The 24,261-nt window shown below is 41.3% G+C and overlaps 3 protein-coding genes across 18 annotated transcripts in view; 1 reads left to right on the top strand and 2 right to left on the bottom strand.

The window, feature by feature from the left end:
* LOC114792497 (ryanodine receptor 1-like) overlaps positions 1-9,902 on the top strand; it is a 53,319-nt gene extending 43,417 nt beyond the window's left edge. For 6 of the 16 annotated variants that reach the window (XM_028983705.1, XM_028983707.1, XM_028983710.1 and 3 more), the window contains 19 exons: positions 544-648; positions 1,164-1,169; positions 2,677-2,758; positions 2,884-4,175; positions 4,501-4,574; positions 4,665-4,836; positions 4,931-5,017; positions 5,393-5,656; positions 5,818-5,948; positions 6,037-6,079; positions 6,186-6,325; positions 6,804-6,864; positions 7,209-7,355; positions 7,436-7,570; positions 7,724-7,880; positions 8,321-8,385; positions 8,794-8,894; positions 9,092-9,143; positions 9,356-9,451. In XM_028983705.1, the coding sequence (XP_028839538.1) occupies positions 544-648; positions 1,164-1,169; positions 2,677-2,758; positions 2,884-4,175; positions 4,501-4,574; positions 4,665-4,836; positions 4,931-5,017; positions 5,393-5,656; positions 5,818-5,948; positions 6,037-6,079; positions 6,186-6,325; positions 6,804-6,864; positions 7,209-7,355; positions 7,436-7,570; positions 7,724-7,880; positions 8,321-8,385; positions 8,794-8,894; positions 9,092-9,143; positions 9,356-9,451 (3,210 nt within the window). Of the gene's footprint in view, positions 1-543; positions 649-1,163; positions 1,170-2,676; positions 2,759-2,883; positions 4,176-4,500; positions 4,575-4,664; positions 4,837-4,930; positions 5,018-5,392; positions 5,657-5,817; positions 5,949-6,036; positions 6,080-6,185; positions 6,326-6,803; positions 6,865-7,208; positions 7,356-7,435; positions 7,571-7,723; positions 7,881-8,320; positions 8,386-8,793; positions 8,895-9,091; positions 9,144-9,355 lie in introns of those variants that run through there. The other 10 variants (XM_028983711.1, XM_028983714.1, XM_028983706.1 and 7 more) reach the window with 7 other exon arrangements.
* A 15-nt stretch (positions 9,903-9,917) lies between these two features.
* On the bottom strand, positions 9,918-15,878 carry LOC114792500 (cytokine receptor common subunit gamma-like). Its single transcript, XM_028983719.1, has 8 exons — positions 15,515-15,878; positions 14,851-14,941; positions 13,561-13,730; positions 13,238-13,368; positions 12,474-12,642; positions 12,263-12,365; positions 12,038-12,122; positions 9,918-11,224 (listed from the first exon to the last, which is right to left on the bottom strand). The coding sequence occupies exons 1-8, from the start codon at positions 15,594-15,596 to the stop codon at positions 11,012-11,014; spliced, it is 1,044 nt and encodes a 347-aa protein (XP_028839552.1). The 5' UTR covers positions 15,597-15,878; the 3' UTR covers positions 9,918-11,011.
* Positions 15,879-16,003: 125 nt separating this feature from the next.
* On the bottom strand, positions 16,004-24,112 carry LOC114792499 (heat shock factor protein-like). Its single transcript, XM_028983718.1, has 15 exons — positions 23,942-24,112; positions 21,916-22,024; positions 21,686-21,816; positions 21,437-21,552; positions 20,895-20,970; positions 20,538-20,599; positions 20,332-20,419; positions 19,490-19,581; positions 19,124-19,387; positions 18,975-19,038; positions 17,932-18,023; positions 17,563-17,829; positions 17,359-17,452; positions 16,717-16,828; positions 16,004-16,613 (listed from the first exon to the last, which is right to left on the bottom strand). Exons 1-15 carry the CDS (start codon positions 24,032-24,034, stop codon positions 16,447-16,449), a joined length of 1,827 nt encoding a protein of 608 aa, XP_028839551.1. The 5' UTR covers positions 24,035-24,112; the 3' UTR covers positions 16,004-16,446.
* Positions 24,113-24,261: the final 149 nt, after the last annotated feature.

Genomic DNA, 24,261 nt, shown 5'->3' with positions numbered 1-24,261 from the left:
GGATGTCATCGGCAAAGCAGTTAAATTTCCTAAATATCGAACCCAAGGGCAGCACATATAATAAAAATAAAAAGTTGATCTTTGTGGTACACCACATTCCATACACCTGAGGAGGAAGAATAATTCCCCATGGAAATTGGTTTAAGACCTCTTTGACAGATAAGACTGTCAAATTACAGTGCCTATTAGCCCAACAACGTGCTCTAGCCTTTACAATTAGCTAAAATTAGTTACTGAATCAGGACCCATTAAGAACCCTTTAAAATGCTGTTGTGGTGCTATGATGAGATTTAAAGACAGATTGGACTTCTTCAGTTATAGCGTAAGTATCTAGAAAAGTCTGAAGTTGGTTAAACACAATATTTTTAAAAATCTTTGTTATAAAAGGAAATTTTAATATCTGTAACTGGATAGGTCTGCTGACTCTTTAAAAAGCTTCCTTAGCCTCTATCTTCAAAAATCAAAGAGGAGCATTCAGGAGCTTTCAGTTGAGCATGTTGCCAATCATCCCGAGCTTTATTTTATGTGTCTTTTTCTCTTCAGGGACCCTGTACAGGAAACCAGCAGTCGCTTGCCCACAGCCGTCTCTGGGATGCTGTTGTTGGCTTCCTGCATGTATTTGCTCACATGATGATGAAGCTGGCTCAGGTGTGTGCCTCTCACTTACATTTTATAGCACAGCTCATACATTATAGTTTTTAATTTCTATATAAAAACTGTCCTGATCCAGACAATGATCAAATGCTGTATTAACCCTGCTCATATTCATGTACTTTGAATTCATTGTGCAGCGCTCAGGCCAGAATGGCATGTTGATGTGAAGAAAATCATTTTCTCTAGTTTCATATTTAAGTGTAAATTAAATGATTATCACCAGTTATAATATGGGTGGTCTAAATATTTACCTTGTGTGAAGATTAAGAAACCATAGCACACACAATCCTGTTTGCTTCCTGCCCCCCCACCATACATACACATGAATGCTTTACAATATGATATCCTTAAATGTTAAACCTTAAAGAAGAGTGTTTGATCCGGTAATTAAAGCTAAATGTAATTCAGGAATAGAACTCTTCAATTGTACTTTTAGTTTTTGAAATAACATTTGACTACCTTGAATAAAGCGCTAATTTGAACAAATGTCTTTCACATGGTCAATACAGGGTAAAGTATGTATTCATCTTTTTATTTATTCCTTCATGTGGTTGGCTTTCCTCTTGTTTGTTATATCCCAATGTCCCTGAATCAGACTGTTTCAGCACATGCTAGCTCAAGTCCTTATTCCTATCATAAACATCTGTATTGATTGACTCTACAGAATAAATGTAATGCAGTGTGGGCATTTTTATAGCAGTGGCCTGTACACATGAATAAATTAACAGGAATTGTCATGCTGCCCTGACATATTTTACATATCTAATATTCAACTGCTCAGAGTAACAGTTTCATTGGGAAAGCTGGTGCTTGAGAAAGTCTGAAATAATGAACGTTTGACTCTTCCCCATGGGAGCAGAACACCATTCTGTATGCCGTAACAAGAGCCGGACTGGGTGTCACCCCCTTGACTGATATTTGCCTGCAAATTGTCTCTGTGATCCAACTTTATTAGCTGCATTGTAAAGTCCTTCACCTTACTGTATTTTACAATATTGCATGTCAGTGATGAGTGGTGACTGCTGATTTTCTTTTATTGCTCAGTTAACTGCTGTGCATTTGAAGTGTATTGTTTTGAGAACAGTGATTTTGAGCGATTTGACATGGTTTGCAAATAATCACTATAAGGCACCAGAAATGTTAATTAACCAGTAATAAATGCTGAGACTATACTGTTTTATGAGATGCTGGCACTGGTGTGAATTGAAGGAAACAGTGACAATATTTCAGAGTACATTCAGAGTGTATTATTGCAGCGAGACCACAGTTTTCCTCCCTTATGTAGAATTATGCTCCAATATGAAATAGTTCCCTCTATTATTAAGCTTTTCCAGAGCAACATCATTCAGACATCAACTGTCATGTGACATTTTGACCATAATGAAAGTAACAAGGCAGAATGGTACTTAAATAGAGTAGATGGAATGCCAATATAAGTTCATTTATCTACTCAAAATGCCAGGTCGGGATGAACTGTGGCATAATTAGAAAATTATTTCCCTCTTGTATTATTTCCATACATACTCTGCATGAAAGAACTTTAAAAACACTTGAAATTCAGAGCAAAGGCGATGAATAAGCCAGGTAACAGAGATTGTAGAAATTACGAGATTTAAAACTATGGTTTGCAGCAATCATCACACCTGAGGAATATTGCTAAATATATTGCTAGCTCGGTTTGCTTTGAATGAATTGTGAAGATAGTGTATTTAATAATCCACAATTCATTGGACAGTTGCTGTGCACAAAAGATTGCATTTATGGCACTATCCACCCTTGATATTTCGATATTGAAGGTATTATTGCATAATTATTCAACTCAGATATCTGGGAGATTTATCAGAGTTGATAATTACATGAAATAAAATACATTAACATGACTGCTTAGTTTGCATGAATTAAAATGCTTTAAAACACACTTTCTGGCCAATCAGAATGGGTTATGCATCCAGTAAATATATTATTGCACAGAAAATATGCACAGGTAGGCATGGGTATATGTGTGATGTCTACTTATTTTAGGATTCCAGTCAGATTGGATTGCTCAAGGAGCTTCTTGATCTACAGAAGGACATGGTGGTCATGCTTCTATCTTTACTAGAGGGTGAGTTCACTTGTTACATCTATACAGTGAATATAAATGGACTTGCATAGAGGAAAGATCTCCTCCTTGGAAATAATTCCCTCCTTCAATAAGGCTAAATTTAATTTTCTCTTCTGATTGGTTAGGTAATGTTGTAAATGGTACAATAGCCCGTCAGATGGTGGATATGCTGGTTGAATCTTCCAGTAACGTGGAGATGATTCTCAAGTTTTTCGACATGTTCCTTAAGCTTAAGGACATTGTAGCCTCGGATGCTTTCCGTGACTCTGTGACTGACCCCAGGGGTCTCATATCTAAGAAGGATTTCCAGAAGGCCATGGACAGCCAGAAGCAGTACACATCCTCTGAGATCCAGTTCCTGCTCTCTTGTTCTGAGGCTGATGAAAATGAAATGATCAACTATGAGGAGTTTGCCAACCGATTTCAAGAGCCTGCAAAGGACATTGGCTTCAACATTGCTGTGCTGCTGACCAACCTTTCAGAGCATGTCCCACATGACACACGGCTTCAGAACTTCCTTGAGCAGGCGGAGAGCGTACTCAACTACTTCCGGCCCTTCCTAGGTCGCATTGAGATCATGGGTGCAAGCCGGAAGATTGAGCGCATATATTTTGAGATCAGTGAGGTCAACCGTACTCAGTGGGAGATGCCTCAGGTCAAGGAGTCCAAGCGACAGTTCATCTTTGACGTGGTCAATGAGGGTGGCGAGTCAGAGAAGATGGAACTCTTTGTGAACTTCTGTGAAGACACCATCTTTGAGATGAACATTGCATCACAGATCTCAGAGCAGGAAGAAGGGGAGAGGGAAGAGGAGGGCGATGAAGGCGACGGAGGAGAAGGAGGGGGAGAGGAAGAAAGCGGAGGTGAGGAGAGCCAATCTGAGTCCAGCTCGGCCTTCTCTGACTTCCTCCACAGCATATTGAATCTCTTAAGCATGTTCACCTTCCGCAACCTGCGCAGACAGTACCGCCGATTTAGGAAGATGACCATCAAGGAGATGGTGGTGGGATTGGCCTCCTTCTTTTGGACTGTTCTCATGGGCATCTTACACTTCATCTACAGCGTCTGCAAGGGCTTCTTCCTGCTAATCTGGAACACTTTGTTTGGCGGGGGTCTGGTAGAGGGTGCAAAAAACATTACCGTGACTGAGATCTTGGCCAGCATGCCAGATCCCACTCAGGATGAGGTGCACGGTGACTTACCAGGTGAACCAGGAGTGCGAGAGGAACCAGAGGCTGGGGGAGTCACTGACTCAATGGATCAAGGTGGAGGGGAAGAGGAGGAGGAGGACAGTGAGGAGAAGGATGGAAACAGGATCCCTGGCATTGACACACCTGGAGGTCTTGGAGACATGGGAGATACCACCCCAGTGGAGCCACCAACACCAGAGGGCACTCCACTGACCAAAAGGAAAACGGTGAGGTGATACCTGACATTCTGAATGATGTATTGTTTCATTTATCCAAACTGTTGTGGTTTTTTTTTTGTGGTTATATTTTATACATTTATATTTCCACTCTATAATCTTTTAAATTTAAATATTATAATTTATAATTTGTAGAGGATTGAATTGAGGACTGAAGTTTCCATTTAAATCACCACCACACTCCACTCAGTTTGGTGATGAGTCATCAGCCCATCTTTTAAAAAGAGATATTAAATAATTTCATCTTTAGGAAACTGTAGAATTATTCTGTGCTTTCAAACAAAGGTGGATTTTGTGTTATTCTTAATCCCCTCAGCAGCCAGGAGAGGAGGCAGGAACTGTGCAGCCCCCAGCTATAGAGGAACCTCTCCCGAAACCGGAGAAAGCTGAGTATGTTCTAAACACTGTGGAATCTAGCACTTATTTCAGTCCACCTGCAGAACCCGGTAACCACAGATGCACACCTCTTTTTGATATAAGCACTGAGAATGGAGAGAAGACCCAGAAGGAGCCTGAAAGTGCAGCCCCAGAACAAGAGCAGAAGAAGCCAGAGGAGGAAAAAGCTGTGAAAGCCAAGAAAGAGAAGAGCACCAAAAAGCAAGGAGGATTTGATCTCTGGACAGAGTTGGATGTTCAGAGAAACAAATTTATGGTCAGCTGAATTAAAAAAATGTATCATGATGCCTGAATCCATATTGCATCTGTGTAGATAGCAAGTCTTAATGCTGAATGTGTCTACTCTACAGAACTATCTCTGTCGGAATTTCTACAATCTCCGTTTCCTAGCCTTATTCATCGCCTTTGCTCTGAATTTCATTCTGCTCTTTTACAAGGTAAGTACAGCTGCAGTTCTTTGCAGTAGTGTGCAAATCAACGGGAAAACCTGTGTAATTTTATGCATGAATTAATTTGTGGCATTTCAGTGGGGCATGATTAGGGTCCGCTTGACTCTTTAGATGGAAGGGTCATGGCCAATTTAATAGAAAGTTATTATGACTGAGCAATTCCTATGAGTTGATTGGGACTGATGGGCGTTCTGATGGGGACTGATGAGTTTCTGAACATCTGACTGATGGTCTTTGGATGAGTTGTAACCATTCATCTGACTACGTTTGGAGAATTTGAGCCAACTGTGGGTCTGTGTCTGTGTGTCTGTGTGTATATAAGATTTTACCATACCAGTGTGTATCCTCTTTACCTTTTTACAGGTGTCAGACTCTCCACCTGACGCAGAACCTGAGGGGTCAGGCATGTTTGAAGGTTCTGGCTTTTTTGAAAGCTCTGCTGATGGAATGGAGGGATCAGGGCTGGGGGAGAATGTGGTAGGAAATGAGGATGAGGATGAGGAAGAAGGGCCTGTTTATTTCTTTTTGGAAGAAAGTACAGGTTACATGCAGCCCACCTTGTCTTTCCTGGCCATTTTACATACGGTCATTGCTTTCATCTGTATCATCGGCTACAACTGCCTGAAGGTCAGTAAGCTAAATCAACTTGCAGTAAAAAGTGAAGACATATTATGACACTAAAGATGTCATGATAATACAGTTATTATTTTTTTAACAATGAAAACAATTACCATTATGTGCTTAATTTGATGTTTGGAATATTTGGAATTGTGTTTCGATTCCTGTAGATTCCCCTGGTGATCTTTAAACGGGAGAAGGAGCTCGCTAGGAAGCTAGAGTTTGATGGCCTTTACATAACTGAGCAGCCAGAGGACGATGACATCAAAGGGCAGTGGGACCGGCTGGTGCTCAACACACCGTTAGTGCGACAAAAAGTCTTTCAAAATGTTGCTCTCAGGTGTTAACTGCATTTTTTGTAATATTTTTACACATTATTTTGCCTGTAGTTCCTTCCCAAGAAACTACTGGGACAAGTTTGTCAAGCGGAAGGTAAACTTGTGTTATTCATGTGTTTTTATATATATGTGTGCGTGGAAAAAAAAAAAAACGAGAACAGAAAGGTGATCATCTTATGTTTTTTTTTTTTTTGATGTAGGTGCTGGACAAGTATGGGGATATCTATGGACGTGAAAGAATAGCTGAGCTCCTGGGGATGGATCTGGCCTCTTTAGATGTGAGCAAGCAGCAGCAGCAAGAGAAGAAGCCGGAACAACCAGACAGCTCCGCTTTCGCCTGGTGATCACACTTTATAATTCCTCAATACACCTTTAATAAAATAATAACAGGCAATATTTTTTATCATGCGCTGTTAGCATTGTGGCCTCACACCTCTAAGATAATGAGTTTGAATCTGGGCCGTGGCTATGGGTAGGTAGAGTTTGCATGCTCTTCCAGTGGTGGCTTGAGTTTCCTCTAGGTTTTCCGGTTTCCTCCCACCATCCAACAACATGAACACTAAGTGGATTGGTGACTGTAAATGGTTGGCTTCCCTGTGTACTGTCAGAGTCCCACTATGAGCTCCATAAAATGTAACCCAGAACTGGATAGTAAGAGTGAGCTGAAACTATTCTGGGTTCTTCTATTTTTGTTTTTGACAGGAAAAGTGCACACCTGCATATTTTACACATTTTTCTGTTGTCTGCATAATCTGCCTAATCATTGTCCAGATATTTTTTGTTTTCGTGTTTATTTCTTGTCTGCCTCTCTTGTGCAGGGTTACATCTATTGATGTCAAATATCAGATCTGGAAATTTGGAGTTGTGTTTACAGATAACGTAAGACACCATTATGTTTTAGAATTGCAACTTATTGTTTCTGTCATAACGATTCCTCCTGGACTTTGCAGGTTTTGGGTTTTTTTTGCAGCGGATTGATGTGACCTTTAATACTTGATGCATGTTGTAATCTGTATTTATTTTGAAAAGTAAGTGAGTAAGTGAACTCCCTTCCATTGGCATGAATGCTTGCCTCTGTCTGGTAAATTACTGGTAAATGTCTTGATACTCGACGCTTATCGGAGTTTACAGCGGTTGCCGGTCGCATTCACAACACTGTGAAAAACTTCACAAACTTCAGTTCAGAGACTGCAGCATATCCGTGTTTGTGCTTTTGCCGGCAGACGTTCCTGTATCTGGTGTGGTATATGGTAATGTCACTGCTTGGCCACTACAACAACTTCTTCTTTGCTTGTCACCTGCTTGACATCGCCATGGGTGTGAAAACTCTGCGGACAATCCTGTCCTCCGTCACTCACAACGGTAAACAGGTGAGCATGTGTAATGCATATATGAGTGTCTGCGATCATGTGTGCATTTGTGTGGACTGACATCTTTGTCTGGACTCCAGCTGATGATGACGGTGGGCCTGCTGGCTGTGGTTGTGTACCTCTACACTGTGGTGGCCTTCAACTTCTTCCGAAAGTTTTATAACAAGAGCGAAGATGAAGATGAGCCTGATATGAAGTGTGATGACATGATGACAGTAAGTCACTAAGACTGAATGTTTTAATATTGATTTAATAATGGTTTAATGTAATGCTGGAAATGAACATTTTTAACAAATTCTATCATGGCCAGAGGTGGAATCTCTATTTGTATGTGAGATTAATATACTGGCTCTCCTCTTCCTTGGCAGTGCTACCTCTTCCACATGTACGTGGGTGTGCGTGCAGGTGGGGGTATTGGCGATGAGATTGAAGATCCGGCAGGTGACGAATATGAGCTTTACCGTGTTGTATTTGATATCACTTTCTTCTTCTTCGTCATTGTCATCCTCCTTGCCATCATCCAAGGTAAGTTGCTGTTATGGATGAACATTAATGACTTCATAATCACAAATCCTGATGTGTTTACATTTATTTTCGTGGCATTTGGCAGACGCTTTATCTGGAGTGGCTTACTAGGGGTGTGTATTGGCAAGGATTTCACAATCCAATATGTATCACAATATGATTATATCACGATATATTGTGATACAACATGCTGTGGTCTGTCACGTTTTGCAATTTCTGCCTAGCATTAATTTAAAGTACCCAGCTGTTCAGCGGCATCTACAGGAGTGGAGGTTGTAGTATACAAAAGTATATTTGATGTCTCTGTATCGATACGATATCACCACGTAAATATCAGGATATATTGCTGTATCGATATTGACCTGTAGACTATGGTTTTCAGTGGTATTATTCCTTCAGAAAGGTCCCTAATGTCTGTTAATATTTCTGATCTGCCACAGGTCTCATCATTGATGCCTTTGGGGAGCTGAGAGACCAACAGGAGCAAGTGAAAGAGGACATGGAGGTAAAACAGAAACATCAGCTAAAAACAGGCACCTATGTGAACTTCTGTAGGTAATTCCAGACAAGAAAATAATTCCATGTTTGGTTTCAGGTAATGTTGTTGATATATATGTAGAATTGTAATGTTTATTGAATGTGGAAAATATCATGCTTACTTTATAGGTATAAGCAAACAACATTGTGTTTGTTGTGTATATTTACTACTTTAACAGGATTAAATGTAAATTGCTAAATGGTAAACACTTGTGTGTAATAGTGAAAAGGACTGCCCTACTCACATAGGCTGTACATTTGCTGCTGCAATATTTTATGAAAATATTACAACAACAGCATTGTTCCAACATGCAAAACTCACATGTTACACATTGATTTTATATAAAGTTACTTATGGTCTGTTAAACCTTTCTAGACCAAATGCTTCATCTGTGGGATTGGGAGTGACTACTTTGACACGACTCCGCACGGATTTGAGACACACACCATGGATGAACACAACCTGGCCAACTACATGTGAGTGTGTTTGTGTACACACAAGTGTGCAGCTGTCTTCTGCCCCACGGGCTTACAGACAATTGTAAGATTGAAAGTCAGCACAATGGTAATCAATAGTTCCATATTCCTCTTATTCAAATGTGTGCTTATGCGTGGTTGGTGGCTATACGTAATTTTAGAAATCTGTCCTGACCTACACTGCTTGACTCCTACAGGTTCTTCCTTATGTATTTGATCAATAAAGATGAGACGGAGCATACTGGCCAGGTAAGTGTGTTTTCAATAATGCAGAATGCAACAATTCTTGCATTATTTTTATTACCTTAAAAACACAATAGCTGTGGTAGTTGACATGGTAGTTCTGTGATGTGGGACTGAAAGCTGTGTGGTAAGATTCGGCAAACAACTGGAAAATCAGCCTTCCAAAAGGCTTTAAATAACAACTCTCCCTGTCGGTGTGGGTGTGTTTGTCCATACAGGAGTCATACGTCTGGAAGATGTACCAGGAGCGCTGCTGGGACTTTTTCCCGGCAGGAGACTGCTTCAGGAAACAGTATGAGGATCAGTTGAGTTAGTGTTGCTCAACTAGGGCTTTACTCTTTATACTTAGGACAACTGATTGTTTATCAGAGATTGTGTCACTGCCAAAACATGCAATATTAAAGAAAAAATTTGCCCAGGATTTAAAAAATGAAGACAAAATATTGTGGTGTTTCTGGTTGTGGAATCAAAACTCCCCTCTTTCCTTTCCCAAAATTGGACCTGTAATTGCTGAGAGTGAGCCTTGCGTACCCTGCACGTGACATCTTTCAAACATCATGGTTGCACAATCAAGTTTTTTTTTTTTTTTCTAATTTATGGTTTATATTATTTATTTTAGTTGCAGTATATAGTCAATGCCATAGGAACCACTAAGATACATCAAATTATTAGTTTGTGAATTTGTTCATTTTAGCAGTGAAGTGTTGCTCATTTTATTAAACTCAAAGTTGTTATTGCGTTTAATTGTTAAATAAATAACAAATAGGGAAATGCAGTGTGTGTAATGTCTTCCTGGTGTCCTGAGTGTTTAATATGTTATTTGATATAAGCACTTTTGGAATAAATACACAAGCTCATAAAATTAATATATACAAGGTCTAACTCAAATATTTGTGTTATTCCCAGAAAAAGTTCAACTTTTCATGCAAAAATGAATTTAGAATATCTTGTCATTAATTGTTACAGTTAGAAATGTATGCACATTTACATGTACTATCTAACAAAACATATATTTATTGGAGCTGCTTATTCTTCTCTTAGATATTTCCTTTATCTTCATTCTCCTTTATTGTAATAAACTATGTCATTACTAAGCGAGAGGGTAAAGAAAAGTAAAGTTAAGCAATATATAAAAATGTAGACTCTGTAAAAAATGTATGTAGTCTTTTCAGATAGAAAGAACCATACGACGTCCGCTGAACTGGTATCTGATGACGAAGTTAAATATCAGAAAAATACCTTTTCCAGTCTATATTGAATTAGCCCTGATCACCTGATAAAGTATTACAGCTTGCTGCAATACGACTTCATTGTAAGGCTCATTATGTAAAAAACAAAACAACAAAACTCAGTAACTAGTAATAATCTAATAAAATAATAATCATCTCAATTGGATTACAGCTAAACAGAACACTTAAAAATAATATTACAATGAAAGACTTAAGACTGGAGTGAAGGGTGGTAGTAGCCTTGTGAGTAACACACTCACCTATGAACCAAAAGACCCAGGTTCAAACCCCACTTACTACTATTGTGTCCCTGAGCAAGACACCCTGAGTTGCTCCAGGGGGACTGTCCCTGTAACTACTGATTGTAAATCGCTCTGGATAAGGGTGTCTGATAAATGCTGTAAATGTAATGAGTGAATTGGCATGCTATAGTATGTACATTATATCCTGATTTTATGTTCAGTATGTGTGTGAAAGTGTGTTTGTGTGCTTTCTATCATTTCAGGCAAAAGCGTCTACATCACATGTATTCTCTTGTTTGCTGATTGGTCAAATTCATTCATATCATTATAAATGTCAGCCCTTTTCAGACTGAACCCTGGTGACCCCACTCTAAGCAGGGGTCATGTAAGATTGTGGGTGTGATCAGACAGATGCGTGCAGCTCAGATTCTGCCATGCTGGGCATGGTGGAGCTGGACGAGTTGGAGCAGAGGGACGGGCAGTCTGTGTCCTCGCTGTAGATGGTCAGACCCTCGCTGCTGTCTTCATTGCCCTGGTACTCCTGCACGGAGCATACACGCTCTGTGAAGTTGGGTTTGAAGCCCTCTTCCATCCCTTTGTAGATGCAAAGCCATTTCTAGAACAGAACAATTCTTTGTCAGTTTCATTTCAAATAAGACAGTCCAGTTCCTGACCTACAAAAAAGTTCATATAATGTCATAAAATGACAGCCTCTGTTGTGCATAATGATGCTATATAAACAAATTACTATTTGTCAACCACAAAAAATAGAGATAGTGGTGATGGAGATGTTATTATTCCACACAACATTTTGCATCTCATTATTTTCCAATAGTTTACATTTCATTTACATGTCTGGCATTTATCATACATTCTACTTACAATCAGTAGTTACAGGGACAGTCCCCCCTGGAGACTCAGGGTTAAGTGTCTTGCTCAGGGACACAATGGTAGTAAGTGGGGCTTGAACCTGACTTTGTGGGCTTCTGGTTCATAGGTGAGTGTGTTAACCACTAGACTACTTACACCCCAATAGCTGTTGTTCTAGAAACAAAATATGCTCTTTTTACATTTTCTACATTTACCTTTTTTTTTTTTTTAACCTTTTTTACGTATCATTTAGATACGTATTTCTTGTTAAGGTCCCATGCATAATTGTGATCATAATCATGAGGCAAGTTCACTGACTGTAGCCCTATTTCTTTGTCTCCTCACTAATAAGCTATATTATAAATATAATCAGTAATGCTGTGAGTATGTCTGCTGTTAATTATTTATGCCCCTGGGACAGACCGGGCGTCTGGTGTGGATGCATCATTATTACGGGACCGTACACTTATAGTACACGTCTATGACTGATGCAGCATTACAAGGTAGCAGTGGATGCTCACACGTTTACTAAATGCGAAAAAGGTCATTTTGGCTTTACCTCTACGTTGCCATTGTATGTGTCAATAAGCTCAACAAGGTTCTTCACAGGATTTGGTACCACAGGAACAAGGATGACCCTCAGCCTTAAAGAAAAAGAAAATAAAGGGTTTTTAGCGAAATGATATTTTACAGAGTTGACATTGTGAGCATGTTAATTGACCCATGCAAAAAGAACTGTTAATGAACAGGCCTTCAGGGTGAGCAATTCAGTGGCTGTGCTAACCTCTCACTGCGCACCAGCAGGAAGGAGAGCAGGATCAGCAGGGCAGCGGCCATAACCCCACAGACCGTCTGAATCACGTAAGAACTGCTGGGTCTTTTTATTTCTGGATGGAAGGCAAAGAATGGATGATTGAAACGACAATTCCAAGGTAATGTTTCAGTCTTTTCATTAATAGAAAAGCTCTTATGGACTGAGTTGGTGGAGTTTTTACCGTTCACAGCTGTGCTGTTACCCCAGGCCACGATGGGGCTCCACTCACTCCAGAGAGTAGACAAACCACAGGCCTCTCCTATACGAACTCGCACCTTAAACTCATAGCGACTTGTGTTGGAGGGCAAAGCCAACATGAACTCATTTCCACCATTCAGTTTAGTTGAGTCCTTAAATTAAAAAACAAATGAGAGAGAAAAAAAATCTATTCTTAAAATGTTTTAGAAGCATAAATAAGTAAACTATTTACATTTACACAACTATCACCATAGACATAGGTACATGCCTCATGATCAGCAGCATCATACTTTCACGTTTCCACAGTAAAGCATAGCAGCTACGTCAAGGAACAAAGTTACGATGGTGGTAGACCTGCAAACCAGATCCTGACGTTTCATAGGCAAGGATCTGGTTTGTATAAATTGTGTGTATTTGTGACTTTTTTTTTTCTTTATTTGGTGTGAAAAGTAAAACTGAAACATTTAAGAATACTGATTTTTAAATGTAAGCATTTATTAAAGTACCCATTGATGTGTGATTATTTGTTTTATTTTCATTATTATCTATTCATCTCCTCAACCATGACACATGGTCTTGAACCAAGTCTCATTTTTACTGCCTATGTCAAATAAACATGTTTATCTCTTCAAGCATGTGATCAGGTCAGACCAACTATAATATGCACAAATGAATATCCCTCAGATAGCCCTGGAGCCAGGTAGGCCCACAGGGTCCCTTTTACCTTGTTAGACATTCTTTGCTCACCTTCCACTGGTCATTGCGACTGTACTGAATCTCGTACTCGTAGCAGTGCACTGAGGATCCTGTGACCCAGTGCAACAGAAGATTGTCGTCCTTCCATTCCACAGTCAGGTTGGTGGGTGGATTGAGTTTCACTGTGGACAGAGAGGAAGGGTAAAATGGCATTTTCTTGGTTATGTTTAAGGAGTCAGCATATAAAGGAAAAGGGTGCTAAGCATCAGCTAAATAAATGCTTTAGTTTTTACATTGGAACAGTAAGATCCGAACACAGAGGTAAAAAAAATAAATCAGCAAGTGTTATAGTTCCATTTTGGAAACTTCCATACCTCTGTCTTTCAAACGAAGCGTCTGATTGTGCATGGAGCCGTTGCCCTGCAGTGTACTGTAGAACTCATTGAAATGATCTGAACGTTCGCAAGGGAACCTGCAGCCCACAGCCACATCCTTATACCACATATATGATGGGCATACAGTTGTAGGCTTTAATGTCCCAAACCTATAATACACACACACACACACACACACACACACACATACAAGCAAAGTACAGTTGAGAGAAGAAAAACTGCTATCATTAGAATCTGTCATACAGATTGAATAGATTAGCATGGTGGAAACAACAAAACTGCTTCAAATAACCTCACATATTTAACAATTTGTATTATTTTTCATGCTGCTTATGGGGAGTTATGGGGAAGTCACGATAAAAGCTTTCTTGTTCATCTTTATTTGCACTTTACTGCAACCTAAAAGGTCTTTGTTCAAGTAAAGGTCATGTTCAAGTTCAAGCCTGTGATGAGAAATGCATACTCATTCCACAACACTGAAAACACAGGGGGCTTTCCCAAAAACCCATGAGGCGGCCAGCAGTGGTAAAAACAAGGAAGATGGTCATAAAACCATAGGACAAGTAGTCCAGAGATTCAGAAAAGGACAAAAAGCATTAGCCAGAATCAAGACCATTAATCTGGCAAAACTAAAAAAAATCAAGAATTTAGACCGTGATCCAGACAGGAAACAGATCAGTCCACCAGGGGGCGTTAATTGTGACTCTGACCTGCCTTTTCTAAAATAAATAAGTATATGTAATTTAATTGTTGTTTTTATTTACATTAAAACACTTCAAACTGCATCTAATGTAAGAAAGGTACTATAGGAATAATGCTTCTTCATGTTTTGACTACCACAATAAGACACAAAAAGCAAAAAACTTGTTCTTTTTCTTCTTCTTATTGTTATTTTGGCTTTGAAAGACAAAAAATGTTGTTGTTAACCTTATTATTATTATTATTTTTGTGTTCTGGTGCTTTTTGTAAGCCCATTTTTCTGAGCGATTTTTTCCCATTGACTTAACATGGGACCTCTTATTCAACCTCATTTAATCTCTTTCCCATCATCCTCCACTCCTCATTTATATCTATCCATCCTCTCATTAACCCCCACGCATTTTATAGTGCAACAGTGGTCAAACTTTTAGCGTTCCAACCACCACACATTTCACTGATTTCCAAGCCAAACGTTTGTTCACAAACGTCCCTTTCCTTGTTTGTTCTGGTCCTGCTGTATTTGTCTGTAAATTCCCTGCATTTTCATAATAAAAATCTGCAGTCTTGTACCTGCCAAAAAACGTATAGTTGACTTCAGGGTTTCTGACCAGGTTCCATGTGCAGTTTACGTACTCCAGATTGACAATATAGCAGCTCACATCTGTAGGAAAAATGCATCTAAATTTAAAACAAATTTAAATATATAAACTGCATTATAGAAATCAAGTCAACAAAATAAGCAGTATTCAGTACAAAACATACATTAAACATTCAGATGTGTGCTTTTAACGTCAGTATATGTCTCAATTCAGTTGCCAATTCACCAGTTTGTTCACTTGTCCAGCTATTTTATCTAAAGCTATGCAGCACAGTAATGTGACCATAGTATAATTATAAATCTAGAAATAAAAAATATAAACATATTCTCTGATTAATAACGTACTCTACGTGTGATGTAGAATTTCTGTGATCCTTGGTATTACAGTTTAATATTAAACCGGAAGTTTAAAATAATAAAATTTCAGAAAAAAAAAAGAGTCTCCGATTTTAATGAAACAGAAATAAATTAAGAGGATTAAAAGAGAAATTTTCAAAAAAAAAAAAAAAGAGAAAATAATGTAAACCCTGCTAAGAGTCTCCGATTTTAATGAAACAGGAAAAAAAAATTAAAGTGACTTCCGTCTTTTACACATGGACAGAAACGTGGTGATTCTGACGCCAACAAAGACCTTACCTGGCACCGCCGAAGCGCCACGAACACGCTGAGCTGCGAGGACCGAGGACAGAATAAACCCGCACAGGATCCTGCGCTCCATGGTTAAATCGTCCCTTTATTAAAGCCTGCTTGGAGCTTTAACATCTCTCGCTCTTTTCCACGTTCGCTTGTGAGCCCTTCAGTTCCGCTGCTCGCTTTTGAAGCTTCACTGCGGCCTCGTCGGTCGCTCCGCCCCGTTATACGTTCACGCCGCCTGACAGTTCGGCACGATGTTCGCATGTTGTCAGAATTCTGGCACAAATCTGATTCCATGAAGTTGTTTCCTGTTTCTGAACTGGAGGCTGTATCTAAGGACACGTCTTTCTGAACCATAAATATGGTTCTAAAAAAAAGAACCATGAAAAAAAAAAGAAGAAAAACGTCGGAGGACTTATGTTTCATAGTTGTGGCAGCTTTCCTGCAGTGGCAATATAGTGATGTGATAAATGGCATGATAAATATACAGTATTCACACATACACTAGGATTTAATAACACATGAAACATGGCAGGAAAACAGAAAAGACTAGAAACATACAGGAACATCTAGAGGAACATACAGAAACCTGGCCCAGCGTGGACAAATATCTATATACGATTGTACAAAGACAGTGTCTTTAAAACCGTTTTGTGTTTTAATTAAGAGTTGACCCTGCAACACATGCACATTAAAACTGCATCACGTCATGTCTTCATTTCTACTAGTTCACTTCTTACACCTAATGATTGGCTACAGCAGAAGTGACATTAATCTCAATTTGTCTCAATTACAGAACAGAGCTGACACCCACAGAAAGAGCACGACAGTAACTAAAAGCTCCGTATACCACATGCAGACATCTTCTAAAGTAAAATAGAAAGTATTCTGTAGGGAACCTAATGAAAACGTGTATGGATGAATTGTGTGTGGAATCAGCGATGACCGCGGCGGATGTCAGAGGTGCAGCTCAGTGCAGAAGCCTCCTGTGCCAGCTGCAGTAAAGAGGGCAGTATGTCCGAGCTGGTGACATCCTCGTCCTCCTCATCCTCTTCATCAGCACAAATCTCAGGCTCGCACATCATGGGCCCAGTGTTGGCAGCTGGAGCACAGAGGAAAGGAGCAGTCATGCCAAAGGTGAAGTTGAAAATAAGAGTGAGTCAGGAAGTATTTCCGTGTGTAAGTGAGTGTGTGTGTGTGTGCACCTGTTAGCTTGTGTGACTGTTCTTCAAACCCTCGCTGGGCCCCAGGTTTCCTCTGTGGTGTTGCTGCCTTAGTGTTTCTGTTATCTGGCTGACTATCCATGGGGCATAAGAGCTGAATGCACACACACACACACACACACACACACACACACACACACACACACACACAGACACAGACACAGAGAGAGAGAGAGGGGGGATATTAAAAGTAGAATCATTCATATAATATTTAGACTTTTGTATTCTAGTAAAAACATGCAACAAAAATGCAGTTGTGTACAAATTTAGCACCATTTTGAGATAGAACCATTTTGAGATACAGACAGGGGTGGACAGGTCCAAACCCCACTTATTACCATTGTATCCCTGAGCAAGACACATAACCCCAGAGTTGCTCCTGAGTCTTTTTGGATAAGGGCGATGGCTAAATAAGTGAAAATGTAAAAGCATTAACAATGTTAACACTCTTGACAAAGTTGCATGCATCATATAGATATGCTGAACCCCATTTGTATCAATAAAGGGACCAGAGCAGCAAAGTCTACAGATCACACTTAAGCATTTTCTACAGCCGCTCATGACACCAGTGGGCCGGGTAGTCTTCTTAAATCATGAAATCATGGGCAAGTATATATATCTCACCTCAGACAGAAGGTCCAGGCTATCAGAAGCAGGCAGGCCTGAGCTTATGGCGGCCAGGCTGGAGTCTATCAGGGTCAGAGGGTCAAGGTCATATCTAGAGAGAAAAGTTCAAAATATTGTTGTGTTACCTTAATACAGCAACCTCTTCTGCTGTACTCATGAACCCCCAGATATCTATGATGCTAAATCATCTGGATAACACACCTCTCTGCACTGTTCTCTGAAGGTTCTTGAGCCTCAGGCTCCATAAGCAGGGACAGGGCCAAGTCTACAGAGGGAATTTCATCAGACTCAGACAGAGCCCCTGGAGAAATGGGTGGCATGTCTGCCACAAATGGAAGGTCCATGGGTGGACATCCTGCAGGCTGAATGTCCTCAGATGGAATATCAGTGGATGCAGACATCTCAGACAGAGCTGCTGTGCTGAGGATCTCGGTGAGCACAGCCGGAAGACTCTCCAGTGATGGGGATCTTCCACACAAAGACAAACAAACACACCAAACCGATAAGTGTAGATAATTCATACTACTGATCGAGGTGCTTATCTGCCCTGCAGAGGCCATGCTGACCTACCTGCTGAGATTGGCCTGAGGCAGCAGCAGTCGGCTCACGTCCGACAGGAAGGCTGAGTTTGAGTACCGAGGGTCCACTGAGTCAACCTGAGACTACAGAGCCACAAGAAGGAAGTCACCATACTGATATAAATGTCTAATTGTTAAGCCTCATGCACACGGATGTTCAAAAAACAAACGCAGAGGATCACCATACAAAACCCACACATTGGTTGGTGTGGTGGCTGCCATATTTTACTCTGATGTCAGTGTCTCACAGCCACATTTTGCATATGATTAATTTGATGTGTTAATTAGGAAGATTACTGGTACTGGCTGTTACATTACTCAGTTACAGAACGAATACAGTCTTTCATATAGACCCTTTTAGTGTTTTTCTTAAATGGTGCCATAAGCTAAGTAGAAGCTAAGCTAAGTTTTCTGTAGAGGAGAACCTCAATACTACATCATAATACACAACTGGACTACAATGACTTCTGTATGTGTCACTTCCTGAACAAATCTCACTGAACAACTCAGGGTAATTCCGTGCTGACCAGAGGAGGATGGGTTTCGCTTTTTAATCCTTTGTCAGGGAGTTTCCTGCCACTGTCGCCTTTGGCTTCTAACTAGGGGCCTTCAGCTGCTGTTCTAATGTGAGGTGCTTTGTGCCAATGTACATTGTAAATAGTGCTGTATGAATAAAACTGATTGATCGATTCCTGCTGCCTGAACCCTGTACAGAAAGCAACTACACACTTTATTGAGCTCTATTTTAAACTCCCACATGCTGTTCTGGCCACGTTACTTCTGCATTGTCGCTGCTGCTTGCACTTGTGTGCTGTCCCTGCTCCCTGACATATAGTTTGCATTTGTTATTATATTTTAATTTTGTGAATTGGGTTGGATTCAATGATGACTGAAGTAGAGGCTTATAAAAAGTTCTGTTCTAATTTATAATTAGTCTAGTACTAAAATTATTACTGTGGTCCTCAAAAAATCATGTTATAAACTGTTTTATAACGTATGTGTAATACAGTTACAGAAGCAAGGCGAGGAGCTTACGTGTGTGTGGCTTTGCTCAGACGGAAAAGTGACCGTTCGAGGCTTCTGTCCAGAAGGAGTTTCTCTAATGGGCGTGTGTAAAATATGTTTGAATCAGTTCAATTAACAAAAAGCAACTTCAAGACAACATCACAAAAGATTAGACACACCTTTGCTGTGATGGTTCCTGTTGCTCAGTCTTTACGAGAAGATGAGAAGCTGGGTGTTCTGCAGACAAATGTTCAGGGGACAAAGATGGTACATCTGCAGACATAGACGGGATATCCAGGATCACAGGCAGAAATGCCTCAGATGCACCCTGTGCTTGATCAGAGACAGTGGGAACGTCTGCAGATGAGAATGGGAACTCCACGGGCGTTTCAGAAGTGAGGAGTTCAGTCAGGACGGCAGGAAGACCTTCCATAGACATGGACCTTACCAAGTCCAGAAAGGAATCAGTTTATTTTTTGTTCTACAATAAATATTCCACCAATTTAGTCAGGGTTTAATCCAGGGAGCATCCCAGAAAGACCTACTTCTGAACTCTGAGCCTTGGCTGCATCAGTTGAGTGATGTCAGAGAGGATCATTCGGTTTGAATAAAGACCATCCCCTGAGGCAGAGTCCAGCTGAGACACACAGAGCAAAACAATTAGCGAAACATTTGAACCAAATGTCACTCGGAACATCCCAACATGAAAACATTTACTTTTGCATCCAACAAGCATGCTATGTCCTGCAGGATTAAGCAATAGTCAGTAGCGGGTTTACTATTAAAGCTTATGGTCATGAACAGGCGCTGCTGGGAACCCAGCTGGTGCCGCCTAGTGTGTTTGTCTCTTTATTTGCTATCTGTTTATAATAAATACTATTTAATTTTAAACCATCAGGTTTCCACATCACCTCACTCCCTCGCCAGCGCAGCATGACACACCACATAATCAACTAATTAATAAGTGCATTGCATTCGTTTACTATGCATCCTGCATTTGCATGGCAACGTTTTTCTCCTTGTTTTACATCTTCAGGCTATACAGAGTCGATAAAAACTGATTTACAACGATCTCTGGCGCGGAACCCCAGGTCAGGAACCACTGCACTAGGCTACTACCACCCATCCCCCTGTAATATCTGTTACATGAACTTCCCACCTTTTTGCACACTGCACACCATTGTGCACTAGTAGTGTAGTAGACATTGAAGATATGGCTTATGCTATGACCTTTAACCTTAAATGCTTCCTCATGTATATAATGTGGATGTGGAATGTCTAGAGAGTTGTGCTGAGGGGCCAACAAGCTATATGTACCTAAATATTTTCATTTAAACAGTGATGCTGAGGCAATCACAACCCCCTCAACAAAATGGAAGAAGCTCACTTGTGTGTGGCTCTGTTCCGACTGAGCGTTGCCGCAACGTCTGTACTTCGCTGCAGGGGGAATCTCTCCCATGCTGTCAATCATGGGCCTGCGAGAAGAGAGAGTTACATACTCAAACCTGACACCCTCCTCTGCCCAATATCAACCACTTGCGCATCAACACACGCTCACACACACTGTGATCAGTTGAGTGGTTTGGTACTTACAGCTTTCTCTTGAGGCCTTGGATCCTGTTGGCCTGGACCGTGTTTGCAATGAAGCAAACAATCTGAGGGAAAAGGGAGAAGAAGATTGAGCAATGACCCTTTAGGTCACTTAATCAGACAAAAAGGGAACAAAAGACCAAGAGGCAGGAAGTGGCGCGGCCAGAATCCTTTGGAATTACGGACGGAGATTACTTTAGCCAGTTACCTCCTCAGATACGGCAGATTTCAGTATTTCTGGCCAGGATGGAGTCTCACAGCACACGCTATGATCACAGCGACATGGCAAAACATCCCAGCAGCTCTCTCGCACATGATCAGCTGATATGTGTGCACCTGCAGACCAGCCCCATGCCGTACCTTACGAATGACCTGGTGTAGCTGCTGGTGCTTTTGGCGCAGACAATCGATTTCTTTCCAAAGGGTCTCGTTATCTCTGTAACACACACATACATACACACACACACACACACCGAAATGCAAGCACAGACACACGTCCAAACACATCGTCTCAGTATCTCACTTCCTGTTTTCCTGTGGTTGAGGTACTACAGATGACCAGATACTTTCAGCTTTCAGCTCTAAACTCTACACAGCCATGACATTTAGTAACATTATTTTGGATTTTCTGTTTTGTGGTGTGTCAATTTAATTGAAACAATTAAACAAGAAGAAAATCTATCATAAAAAAAGTTTAGTTTTTTTTTCTGTGGATTATGAACTTCTAATATAATAGGGCAGCATGTGAGTAAATTTTATCCATAAATCTTTCAGTCATTCTCACCAGACCATGTCACCCATTTAAGTGTATGTGTGTTTGTGTGTGTGTTTGTGTGTTTGTGTGTGTGTGTGTGTGTGTGTGTACATGAGTGTGTGTATTGCAAACAGTATATGAGTCTAACCTGCACAGAGACAGGAGTCTGGCATTGGAGGAGTCACACCAGCTCTTCACCTGGGACACTTGCAGGAGAGCCTGAGGAAGTCGCCCCGAGGCCTCATCAACACGACTCATGGACACCTGACAGAGGATAAAACACACATGCACACACACACACACACACACACACACACACACACACACACAGTCTCAGCAGGCAGGCAGACAGAGAGACAGGTAACAGAGAGGTAAAGTGAGGAGAACTGTCCCACACCTTCCTGCGGATGAATCCAAGCAGGTAAGCTTGAGAGCGGCGGAAGTGTACATGGCGAAACTCCACACTGTGGGGGTGCCCGCCCTGGCTCGGCAAACCTGTGTCAATGTGGATCACCTTGTGGAATCCATCTACACAAACACACAGAGCACAGCAATGGAGAAGCTGAAATTTTGTGGGGTGAATTTGCATGCATTCCTCTCACGCAGTGCAGTAGTGGGTACACCTACACATGTTGAGCTGCCGCACAAAGCTGGTCATGTTGCTGTGTTTGAAGTAGAGTGGCAGGACCTCCTTGCTGAAGGCAACCTCATCCAGGACAAGGAAACTGGTGCCATCCTGAGAGGGAAAGCCACAGGGTTAAAGTTGGCCCCCACATGCCCGACACAAGATCCAACTTAGTTGCCAAACATGTACAGTTTTATTAGTTAGAGCAATTAAAAAAGCCCTGATACCTAGGGGTACTGTTCAGTGGGAAGACATGTAATGAACCAGTGGAAAAAGGTGCCATTCTGGACTACATTTGGAGAATGGTGACCTAGATGCCCATAAGTACCTTCTTGAAGTGAAATGATTGTCATTGTGAAACCCTGCAGCACAGCATACAGTGACCACGAAATGTTTCCTCTGCTTTTAACCCATCACCCTTGGTGAGCAGTGGGCAGCCATGACAGGCGGCCGGGGAGCAGTGTGTGGGGACGGTGCTTTGCTCAGTGGCACCTTGGCGGTGATTGAACTTTGAAAGTGGAGCTCTTGGTAAGGTTTATCAGTGAGACCTTTTGGAAATCTTTTGGACCCTTATTTAAAACTACATTCAGATAAATATGTGGAACAATGTGTTTTCATTATTTTTGTTAACATTGACAAATGAACAGATGTTCCTGTTATAAAATGGACCCTAATCCACCAATAAGTAGATTTATCCAGGATAAGCAGTGAAGGTTAAACATTTACATTGATATGTCTGTCCAGTCATCCAGGTAAAGTTGGCAACTGGACTTCTCTCTTTAAGTTCGAAACGTTTGAATTGGGCCTGATCTTCCTGGGGATGGATGGCAGCATGGTAGGTTGGAGGCCCAATTTGCAATTTGTGGGGCTGTCACATCCATCCACACTCCATGACTTTGTGTCACTTAACTGCCTATTCAAGGCAGGAGTGAGGCGTGGCTCTCCTGGAGGACCACTTTGTGGTCACCAGCCAACTTCCCTCAGATTGAAGTTCTACAGATGCAGAGTGACCTCGAAGAAAGAAGTCCAGTTGCAATGACTCAGATTTCAGATTTCACATTTACACTTACAATCAGTAGTTACTGGGACAGTCCCCCCCTGGAGACACTCAGATTGCAGTGTCTTCCTCAGGAACACAGTGGTAGTCAGTGGGGTTGGAACCTTTGACTTTGTGGGGTTTATTTGGGGGGTTCTTAGGCGAGTGTGTTACCCACTAGGCTACTTCCACCTTTCTGTAGTTAAGAAGAGTAAAATGTCCGCTCCTGTGAATATGCTGAATCTGGCGACGTGTCGGTGGCGCAGGGTGACTCTGCCCGACATGGGTGCCCAGCGGTCGAGCAACGTGCCGAGCACCGAACCGCTCCACCCTATTGGGCGGGAAACCGGCCAATGAGAACGAGGCTTCGGGGACCCGCGTGGCGTCCACGTGGGCGAGGTGTTATTGTGGCGACGGCGACAACGCAGTCAAAATCTGCTCAGGCGGGCGGCCAGCTTCTATGTTTTGCCCACCGTTCTGGCACTTATGCAACTAATCCGAGATCTGGGTGATCTGGATAAATGAGGCTGCAGCAGATTTAATTAAAAGCTACAGGGAGGATTATAGTGACATAGTGCACTCTCCACCATGTGCCCTTATTTGTATATGGTGTTTTTAAAATTGTATATTGTGTTTTTTTTTATTGTATTTATACCTTTGTATTCAATGTTACTGTTTTGTATTTAATGTTACTTGTATGGGTCTGAGGATAACGTAATTTCAATTCTCTGCATGTCCTGTACATGTGGCAGAATTGACAATAAAGCTGACTTTGACTTTGACTTTGACTAAGATATTATAGACCAGCGATACGATCTGAAACTGAATGTCCCTAAAGGGCTATACGCGACGCACTACAAATCAAGTAAACAAAACGCATTCATGTAAATGTATGTGACCACGTACAGTCTTGTTGAAAATATCGGACAGTAGAGAACGCAACTTTATAAAAAGTAATATTGATCGGTCCTCCAATGCAATCCGCTACTCACTTGACTCCAGCAGATGAGGTCATTAGTTGAATGATCCTCAATCAGTGTCCAGAGTTTGCTGAGGAAAGCAGGGACCGCGCACGTCTGCTTCATTTTGTTGCGCTACCAGAACGGCCGGAATCTCCGGGAATCTGCGCGGCTCGGCGCGGCCGGACTGTTTTTGCTGGATGCCGCGGCCCGGTTTGAAAGTAAGTCAGTGGAGCGCCGCCACGTGGGCAGTTCCGCTGAGACACGCCCACTCCGTCCATCGTCCAATCGGCGCTTTGCAGTATATGTAACACCCGGTCGGCGGCTCTGATTGGTCGCAGGTTGAGCGCCAT

Source organism: Denticeps clupeoides, chromosome 6 (assembly GCF_900700375.1).
Source record: "Denticeps clupeoides chromosome 6, fDenClu1.1, whole genome shotgun sequence".
Lineage (NCBI taxonomy): Eukaryota > Metazoa > Chordata > Actinopteri > Clupeiformes > Denticipitidae > Denticeps > Denticeps clupeoides.
Note: the sequence above shows the minus strand (reverse complement) of the source record. Positions and strands in the feature narration are given on the sequence as shown.

What these genes read in the sequence shown, in the direction of transcription:
- LOC114792499 (XM_028983718.1), bottom strand. Translation starts at nt 24,034, where the DNA reads ATGAAGCAGACGTGCGCGGTCCCTGCTTTCCTCAGCAAACTCTGGACA. An exon ending in ACCTCATCTGCTGGAGTCAA is followed by an intron (nt 22,025 to 23,941) that starts GTGAGTAGCGGA and finishes TTTCCCTCTCAG; the next exon opens with GATGGCACCAGTTTCCTTGT. An exon ending in CGGAACAGAGCCACACACAA is followed by an intron (nt 19,582 to 20,331) that starts GTGAGCTTCTTC and finishes TGTGTGTCTCAG; the next exon opens with CTGGACTCTGCCTCAGGGGA.
- LOC114792500 (XM_028983719.1), bottom strand. Translation starts at nt 15,596, where the DNA reads ATGGAGCGCAGGATCCTGTGCGGGTTTATTCTGTCCTCGGTCCTCGCA. An exon ending in TGGCGCTTCGGCGGTGCCAG is followed by an intron (nt 14,942 to 15,514) that starts GTAAGGTCTTTG and finishes TTTTTCCTACAG; the next exon opens with ATGTGAGCTGCTATATTGTC. An exon ending in GCTTCGTTTGAAAGACAGAG is followed by an intron (nt 13,369 to 13,560) that starts GTATGGAAGTTT and finishes CTCTGTCCACAG; the next exon opens with TGAAACTCAATCCACCCACC.